At 48.8% G+C, this 9,692-nt stretch overlaps 1 protein-coding gene across 2 annotated transcripts; it reads left to right on the top strand.

The window, feature by feature from the left end:
• Positions 1 to 6,212: 6,212 nt before the first annotated feature.
• Positions 6,213 to 8,640, top strand: C15H16orf54 (chromosome 15 C16orf54 homolog). Of its 2 annotated transcripts, none has more exons than XM_067705108.1 (2): positions 6,213 to 6,280; positions 6,905 to 8,640. In XM_067705108.1, exon 2 carries the CDS (start codon positions 6,905 to 6,907, stop codon positions 7,577 to 7,579), a length of 675 nt encoding a protein of 224 aa, XP_067561209.1. In that variant the 5' UTR covers positions 6,213 to 6,280; the 3' UTR covers positions 7,580 to 8,640. The 2 variants fall into 2 exon arrangements, with proteins under 2 accessions (XP_067561209.1, XP_067561208.1); XM_067705107.1 differs by having other exon boundaries at positions 6,219 to 6,275.
• Positions 8,641 to 9,692: the final 1,052 nt, after the last annotated feature.

Raw genomic sequence — 9,692 nt, 5'->3', positions numbered from 1 at the left:
ACCAGCAGTGCAAGAGTGTTCCCTTTTCTCCACACCCTCTCCAGCATTTATTGTTTCTAGATTTTTTGATGATGGCCATTCTGACTGGTGTGAGATGATATCTCATTGTAGTTTTGATTTGCATTTCTCTAATGATTAATGATGTTGAGCATTCTTTCATGTGTTTGTTGGCAGTCTGTATGTCTTCTTTGGAGAAATGTCTATTTAGGTCTTCTGCCCATTTTTGGATTGGGTTGTTTGTTTTCTTGTTATTGAGCTGCATGAGCTGCTTGTAAATTTTGGAGATTAATCCTTTGTCGGTTGCTTCATTTGCAAATATTTTCTCCCATTCTGAGGGTTGTCTTTTGGTCTTGTTTATGGTTTCCTTTGCTGTGCAAAAGCTTTGAAGTTTCATTAGGTCCCATTTGTTTATTTTTGTTTTTATTTCCATTACTCTAGAAGGTGGGTCAGAAAGGATCTTGCTTTGATTTATGTCATAGAGTGTTCTGCCTATGTTTTCCTCTAAGAGTTTGATAGTTTCTGGCCTTACATTTAGGTCTTTAATCCATTTTGAGCTTATTTTTGTGTATGGTGTTAGGGAGTGATCTAATCTCATACTTTTACATGTACCTGTCCAGTTTTCCCAGCACCACTTATTGAAGAAGCTGTCCTTTCTCCATTGTACATTACTGCCACCTTTATCAAAGATAAGGTGTCCATATGTGCTAAGAGATAAGGGTTTATCTCTGGGCTTTCTATCCTGTTCCATTGATCTATCTTTCTGTTTTTGTGCCAGTACCATACCGTCTTGATGACTGTAGCTTTGTAGTATAGTCTGAAGTCAGGGAGCCTGATTCCTCCAGTTCCTTCTTTCGTTCTCAAGATTGCTTTGGCTATTCGGGGTCTTTTGTGTTTCCATACAAATTGTGAAATTTTTTGTACTAGTTCTGTGAAAAATGCCAGTGGTAGTTTGATAGGGATTGCATTGAATCTATAGATTGCTTTGGGTAGTAGAGTCATTTTCACAATGTTGATTCTTCCAATCCAAGAACATGGTATATCTCTCCATCTATTTATATCATCTTTAATTTCTTTCATCAGTGTCTTATAATTTTCTGCATACAGGTCTTTTGTCTCCTTAGGTAGGTTTATTCCTAGATATTTTATTCTTTTTGTTGCAATGGTAAATGGGAGTGTTTTCTTGATTTCACTTTCAGATTTTTCATCATTAGTGTATAGGAATGCCAGAGATTTCTGTGCATTAATTTTGTATCCTGCCACTTTACCAAATTCATTGATTAGCTCTAGTAGTTTTCTGGTAGCATCTTTAGGGTTCTCTATGTATAGGATCATGTCATCTGCAAACAGTGACAGCTTTACTTCTTCTTTTCCAATTTGGATTCCTTTTATTTCCTTTTCTTCTCTGATTGCTGTGGCTAAAACTTCCAAAACAATGTTGAATAATAGTGGTGAGAGTGGGCAACCTTGTCTTGTTCCTGATCTTAGTGGAAATGCTTTCAGTTTTTCACCATTGAGAATGATGTTTGCTGTGGGCTTGTCATATATGGCCTTTATTATGTTGAGGAAAGTTCCCTCTATGCCTACTTTCTGCAGGGTTTTTATCATAAATGGATGTTGAATTTTGTCAAAAGCTTTCTCTGCATCTATTGAGATGATCATATGGTTTTTCTCCTTCAATTTGTTAATATGGTTTATCACATTGATAGATTTGCGTATATTGAAGAATCCTTGCATTCCTGGAATAAACCCCACTTGATCATGGTGTCCTGTGGGATTTCTTAACCAACTCAGTGCTCTCGTGGCTACCATGTTCCTCCTCACCCTCCCCAATTCAGGCCCTAAAACAGTGTAATAGAATGGGCGGGGGTGGGGGGAAGAATAGGGATAAAGAGTGAACCCTGGAGAAGGCCCCACAGGTTATTCTGAAGTACTGTCCTTACTCACTTGGTGAGAAACACTGATGTAGAATGTTCCAGATTATCTATTTCTCTGCTACAAACCCACCCTCGAACTTGGTGGCCTAAGACAGCAATATTTTTTTTTTTCTCATGAATCTGCTTTTTGGCCAGGGCTGAGTGGGGATAACTCGGCGTCCGCTGACGTGGCTGGAAGCCTGGGACTGGAGTCATCTGGAAAGGAGCTTGCTTACGGGTCAGAGAGTTGACGTTGGCTGTCAGTTGGGACCCTTGCTGGGACTTTAACCAGGGCACCTACTTGTGTCTTAGGCTTCCTCACACATGGTGACTGGGTTTCAAGGATGAGTAGAGAGTGGGAATGAGCCAAGCCACATGGGAACAGCACTCTCCCTATTTTTTAACCTAGCCGTGGCAGCCATACTGTCACTTCTGCTGAATTCTAGTCATTAGAAGTGAGTCATGGGACTTCCCTGGTGGCGCAGTGGTTAAGAATCTGCCTGCCAATGCAAGGGACATGTGTTCAATCCCTGGTCTGGGAAGATCCCACATGCTGTGGGGCAACTAAGCCCGTGCGCCACAACTAGAGTCTGCGAGCCACAACTATTGAAGCCCTCGTGCCTAGAGCCGGTGCTCCACAACAAGAGAAGCCACCGCAGTGAGAAGCCCGTGCACCGCAATGATGACCCAATGCAGCCAAAAAATAAATACATAAAATTTTAAAAAAAAGAAAAAAGAAGTGAGTCACAACGGCCAGCCCATATTTCCGAGGCAGGGGATGAGATTCTACCTCTGACAGGAGGAGTGGGAAGGAATTTGGAGACGTGTTTTAAAACCACCACATAAGGACTTCCCTGGTGGTCCAGTGGGTAAGATCCTGCGCTCCCAATGCAGGGGCCCGGGTTCAATCCCTGGTCAGGGAACTAGATCTCAAATGCCGCCACTAAGACCCGGCGCAGCCTAAATAAATAAATAAATATTAAAAAAACCACCACATACGCTTAGGAGTGAAGAGCACCAAGGGCAGAGCTCTGCACACAGCAGCCCATGGGCCAGCTGCACAGTGTATGAGAAATAGAGTTTTACAACACAACATTGTAAAACAACTGTATTTCAATTAAAAAATAAAAATAAGACTTCCCTGGCGGTCCAATGGTTAAGACTCCGTGCTGCCACTGCAGGGGGAACGGGTTTGATTCCTGGTTGGGGAACTAAAGATCCCACACGTCGCATGAGGTGGGCCAAAAAAGAAAATAAAGGGTGGGGGGAAATAAAATGCATATGGAGTTCAAAGAAAATCCTAAAGGAGATTAAAGTGGAAGAGCTTTAAGGAAAAAAAAAAAAAAGTTTAACTGGTTCCAAGCACAGCCAGGCTCATCCCAGAACACTTGGATCCAGGAGCACCCTGTCAACCAGAAGACTCCTGCACAAAGGCCTGTTTTCCAGACTCCTGACCAGAGACTTCCCTTTTACACACACTCCTTGAGTAACTTCCTGATTCCTTTTTTCAGAAATTCTTGCATGGTGGAGGGGGAGGAAGCTAGGGGTCAGAATACCTGGGTTTTGCTCCCTACCCTGCAGAAGCCTGTAAAAAAAAATGCAGGTTTACTTGGGAGTGAGGAAATTGTAAGGAATCATTTTCCTCTTTATGTTTCAATTTTTTATACTATGATTTAAAGTTTTCATGGTGGTAAAATATATATACCATAAAATTTACCATTTTAACAATTTTTATTTTATTATCTATTTATTTTTTTAATTTTTTGGCCATACTGCGTGGCTTATGGGATCTTAGTTCCCCGACCAGGAATTGAACCTGTGCCGCCTGCAGTGGAAGCACTGAGTCCTAACCACTGGACCCCCAGGGAATTCCCCCATTTTAACAATGTTTAAGTGCACAGTGCAGTAACATTAAGTGCATTCACATTGTTGTGCAACCGTCACCATCTTCCATCTCCAGAACTTTTTCATCTCATCAAACTGAAATTATGTGTGTATATATATACATATATGTTGGCAGCACCATGCGGCAAGCAGGATCTTAGTTCCCCGAACAGGGATTGAACCCGTGCCCCATGCATTGGGAGCGAGGAGCCTTAACTTCTGGGCCGCCAGGGAAGTCCTCAAACTGAAATTCTAGACCCATTAAACACCAGCTCCTGGCAACCACCATTCTACTTTCTGTTTCTTGGAGCCTGACCACTCCAGGGACCTCATATGAGTGGAATCCTACAGTATTTGTCCTTTTGTGTCTGCCTTATTTCACTTGGCATAACGTTTTCAAGGTTCATCCATGTTGTAGCATGTTTCAGAAGTTCCTTCCTTTTTAGGCCTGAATAATATGTATGATATAAATAATATTTTATATATAATATAAACATTTTGTTTATCCATTCATCCATCAATGGACGTTTGAGTTCATTTGAGTTCTTTCCACCTTTTGGCTTTTGTGAATAACTCTGCTATAAACATTAGTGTGAAAATATCTGTTTGTGTCTCTGCTTTCAATTCTTTTGCACATATGTAGACATATAATTGCTGGACATATGGTAATTCTATGTTTAATTTCTTGAGGAACCAGTTAGAATTTTTTAAGCCTTTTTGTAAGTGATGAAAAACAGTTAAGAATCAAAACAGCCAGTTTGATACCTTAGGAACAACAACAACAAAAAATCATACCTGGTCTTTCTGGTATGTTTGTTTGTTTTTTAGTTTATTTAATTTATTTATTTTTGGCTGCATTTGGTCTTTGTTGCTATGTGCAGGCTTCCTCTAGTTGTGGCAAGCGGGGCCTTCTCTTTGTCATTGCGGTGGCTTGTTGCAGAGCACAGGCTCTAGGTGCGCGGGCTCAGTAGCTGTGGCCCGCGGGCTCAGTAGTTGTGGCTCGCGGGCTCTAGAGCGCAGGCTCAGTAGTTGTGGCACACGGGCTTCGTTGCTCCGCGGCATGTGAGATCTTCCCGGACCAGGGCTGGAACCCGTGTCCCCTGCATTGGCAGGTGGATTCTTAACCACTGTGCCACCAGGGAAGCCCTGTGGTTCTGAATAATGTTTACTGTTCTAGAGCTTTAATTTTTTTTTAAAGAAAGACTAATTACAAGAGAACATACATAACAATTTTCAGGTTTTATTTATTTGGAATTTCTTTTAAAAGAAAACTTTTTATCGTCATGAATACATATCACACAAAAATTACCATCTTAACCACTTGTACATATCCAGTTCAGTGGTATTAAGCTCAGGTTTTATTTTAAGGCTTATAATCTCATCAAATTCTAATCTCGGTGGGTGATGCATATTAAGGCCAGAGCCTTGGGACTCTCCTTTCCACCTACTCCTACCCCTGCCACACTTTGTACTCCTTCTGGCCCTTCCCTCCAAACCGCAAGGACAGAGCAATCTGAGTCAGGCTGCCTTTGTGACCTTCTTTGGTAAGACGCTAACATTTCAACATATTTTTTGTAGCCTTTCACATTAAATGGCTGTCATTTTGCAAAACAAAATCTGAGTACGTAGGAAGAGTTCTGTTGTGTACACGTTGTTTGGCAGAGAAGGAATTTATATCTATGCTTCCCCCATCCTCCTATATACATGAGGTGTGTGACTTAGAACACAACACCTCCCTTATTTAGGGCTTACCTGCCATCTGTCAGTGAGTGAGTCGATTCTAGACAGTCTCTGAAAGGCTCCCAGTCCAGGAGCTGATGATTCTCTCAACACCAAGCACCAGGAGAAAGGAGCCGAGATGACAAATGTTCGTGGTCTTGGAGAGAGGCCTCAGCATACTTTCTAGCCTTGGATCCTTCCCAGAGGCCTGACATTTTTGCTACCTGAGCCTCACCTCACAGAGTTTCCAACCAAAATTGGGGCTAAATGGTCTGAGGACAAGAAGATATATGTTTGTGAAGTGCATGGAGAAGGTGGGCAAGCAAGAAGGTGTGTGGGGACAGATAGCAGGAGTGGGTACGGCGGGGCCCAGTGGGCAGGGCAGGGACACAGCAGCCACCTGCGAGCAGGTAGAGCAAGCCATCTTGGTGGTCTGGATGGGCTCTGTCTCTCTCTCTTGGCTTCCAGGTAATTGTTCTAGGGCCTGGGGCCTGACTGTGGGGTGACACTGAGTTCAACAGAACCACTGCCCATTCCGGCCCCACCTCTCACCAGGAAACGCCTCCCCACCGCAGTGACCACATCCCCCCAGGTTGCCTTGGAAACACTCTGTGGGGGCTGGGAGATCCAGGGCACAGTTGCCCAGCAACAGGTGGTGCCCTCCCTTCCGCCCTCATCTGAGGCAGCTGCCCTGCACCCTTGGCCCGCACAGGGAAGAGCGGCTCTGAGGGCGAGCCAGGAGCCCAGAGACTGACTGAGGTGAGGTGAGGAATGCAGGAGGCCCCTGCAGGTGGGGGACCTGGGGGACAGCCAGAGGCAGACAGAGACTGGGCAAAGCCAGAGAGGCGGGGACAGGTACAGAGGTGGCACCTGAGACCTGGCACAACGGCAAACTCAGGGGAGCCTGCAGAGAACAAGACCAACTCCAAGGAGAGTTGTGAGGGCAAAGGAGCAGCCAGGGCGCCGCCAAGGTGGCCGGGAGCGGGGCCCACACGCAGGGGCAGCGCTGGGACGGAGGCTCTCGTTTCCTCACCCAGCACTTCTTCTAAGCAAGGCATGAGCGGGCTGAGGCAGGAGGAAAGAAGCCCTTGGGTTCTTTGAGTTTGAGTTCAGTTTTGTCTGAGTCACCCTGGAGTCTGGGAGGAAAATGCAGCTTCCAGAAGGGGCCTGGGGATTCTGAACAGGAGGGCCTGGCTGCAGACCGAGGTGGGCCCCATCTCTCTGGCCATCTGGCTCCTTCCCGCCGTTTCTCGGTCCTCCGGGCTCCTCTGTCTGCCTGGGTCTGTTTCTCCAGACAGATGTTGCTGAGCCTGCTCCCCTGGCCCCTCTCTCTCCTGATCGTGCCAACCCTGTCTCATGTGCTTCCTCTCCTGACCCCATCTCTCCAGATGCCTCCGACCCCAGAGCAGCCCTCTGGGCACATGGAGGGGCCCCCTGCATCAGAGGCCTCCTCATGGCCCCCGCTGCCCTGCGGGCCCTGTGTCCCCATCATGCTGGCCCTGGCCGCCCTGGCTGCTGTCTTCCTCCTGACCACGGCCGTGTTGGCCGAACGCCTGTTCCGCCGCTCCCTCCGCCCAGACCCCAGCATCTGCGCACCCACCCTGGTCTGGCGCCCGGGAGGAGAACTATGGATTGAGCCCACGGGCACCCCCCGAGAGCGCTCCGAGGATTGGTATGGCTCCGCGGTCCCCCTGCTGATGGACCGGGCCCCAGACCCACCCACCCAGGGGGGCGCCTTGGAGGCACGAGTGACAGCCCCACCTGCCCCTTCAGCCCCATACTCCCCTCCCAGCTCCTTGGTCCCCCAGACCCCACCAAACGCCCCAACCTGTAGCACCTTCTGGAGGCCCCAGGTCTGGGAGGAGAGGCCCCACACCCCAGGCCTGGTGAGCTGGGCTGAGCCTGAACAGAGGCCAGAGGCCAGTGCGTATCCAGGGAGCCCCCAGGCCCGGAGGCTGCGGCCAGGAAGCCCCGAGCCTGAGTGGGGCCTCCAGCCTCGGGTCACCCTGGAGCAGATCTCAGCTTTCTGGAGGCGTGAAGCCCGGACCAGAGTGAGTTTCTGAATCCCCAGGGCCTGGAGGACTGGCCTCCCAGAGACCCCTGGGGGAGGCCCAACCTCAGAGGGATCCTAAGACCCTGAGGCTCCTGAGAACCTGAGCTGACAGCTGAGGCCCCGGGAAAGAATGCCCCTCCCAGCCCTTTAACTTCTGGGTTTCGGTTCCCCTGGATCTGGGCCTGGGCAACCTGGGTGTGGACAGAGCCTGCGCTGCGCTGCGGGGCAAGCTCAGAGGTGCCTTTGCTTAGCTGCCCGGGGCGGGGGCTTAGAGAACTGGAGTTGCGGCCACCTCTGGGCCAGAAACTGCCAAGATCACATTCCAGATGACGAACTCAAGGTACCAGACAGACAGGGAATAGCATCAACGCCGCGGCTCCCACCCTCCTTCAGTGTGTGCCTAAGATGCCGACATCGGATGCAGAAGAACAGAGTGTGGTGATGACAAGGGTCAGCCGTGCTAGCAGGGGATGACGGGAATTCAGCTTCCCAGAGCCACAGCATCCCTCCAGAAAAACACATACAGAGAGGTCAAGGTCAGGCAAAAGAGCATCTTATTACATATAAACTGTGGCCTTGACCCCCACCTCGCAACAAGAGGCCATCTCTTGCCTGCACCTGGGACCCAGAGTCGCACAAGGCCGGCGGGCAGCATGTCCTCTCGAGGCCGCCGCATCCCAACCCTCTGGATCTTACCCTTCCGCGGTGAGGGGAGCCCAAGCCAAGGAGATCTGAGTTCGATCCGGTGTGGAAAGGAACGTTCTCCCAGAACGTGGCCCCTGGCCGTCTTCCCTCCCAGCTTCTTGGAGTGGTCCAGAGAGACAGAGTTGCCCCAAGACAGGCTTACTTATGATGCTCCACCCCACAAAAATGGAGCCCCAATATCTGTATCAGCTGACCTCCCCTCTGGGCGCAGAGCCAGGTGTTGGGGGGAGGCGAAGGAGTTTCCGTTCGCTGGGCTCTGACTTCTCAAACCTCAGTCCTGAATGTTAGGATTTTGCCATGTCAGTTACCACCTGTACTTTGTATTTTTCTTTAAATTGGTTTACCATTTGCTTAATAAATTCATTTTACAAGGAATCTGTTTTGTATCACTTCTGTAAATGGAAAACCAAGTATCACTTGTCAGAAATAGAAGGTAAAACATGGAAATACAGTGTAAACAAAGGTGTATAGTTCTAAGTAGACCTTGTTTCCTGCTGGAGGCATCGACCCAGAGATCTGCTCTGCTTTGTCAAAAGGCTCAGCAGGTATTAGGAAAGTGTTAGACACTCTGGTGCCACCCTGAGACCACCCTTGAGAAGTGCTGTGATGGATGAGAGCCCTGCATGGGGAGCAGCCATCCTGTGCTACTTAATACTGGCCAGGAACTCCCCCGCCCTGCCACCAAGTTCACCCACACCCCGGAAATGCTGTCAGGCAGAGGCCAACACTCTGCTCTTCCTCCTCAGAGGGCCAGAGAGCACCTGGGCCTGGACCTCCCTTCTCACCCCTTGGATGCCAGGAGTTGGACGAGCAGCCAGGGCTTCAGAAGCCCCCTGGCTGAGGGACATCCACCCCCCCACCCCCGGCTGCACTCATCCAGCCTGTGTTCCCAGCATCTTCCCTGAGCCAGGCCCTGAGGAGGGAGGAATCAGACCTGGCCCCCGCCCTCAGGGAGATCTCAGTCTCTCTAGTGGCAGGGGTGGGGGTGGAGGGAGGTGAGATAAGACAGGAAGACATAACCGATACGAGATCAGGGCTGCTGTCCCACCTCTGTCACTCACAAGCCAGGTAACTATGTCACTTCTCGTTGTCACCATCAGCTGACAGGACTGGGTTGTGGGGACTCTGCCCAGGAAGCGTGAACAGTCCCTCAGGGACACAGAACCGAGAAACCACGCTCAGAGCTTAGAGGCCTGCATGCCAAGGGCTCAGCAGAGGCAGGATGGTGGGGAAGGGACGCCAGGGACAAGGCCCCAGTTCTCTATCTGGTTCTATCACTCACTCTTGGAGAAAAGTACTTTTTGTATTACTGGGCCTCACATTCTTTCTCTTTACAACAAGAGAGTTGAAAGTTGAACAGATGCTGTCTTGGGACTTTTCTAGCTGTGACATCTAAGGATACAGTAAAATGAAAGATG

The sequence above is a fragment of the Pseudorca crassidens genome, chromosome 15 (assembly GCF_039906515.1).
Source record: "Pseudorca crassidens isolate mPseCra1 chromosome 15, mPseCra1.hap1, whole genome shotgun sequence".
In the NCBI taxonomy this organism is placed as follows: domain Eukaryota; kingdom Metazoa; phylum Chordata; class Mammalia; order Artiodactyla; family Delphinidae; genus Pseudorca; species Pseudorca crassidens.
This window is presented reverse-complemented; position numbering and strand designations above follow the sequence as displayed.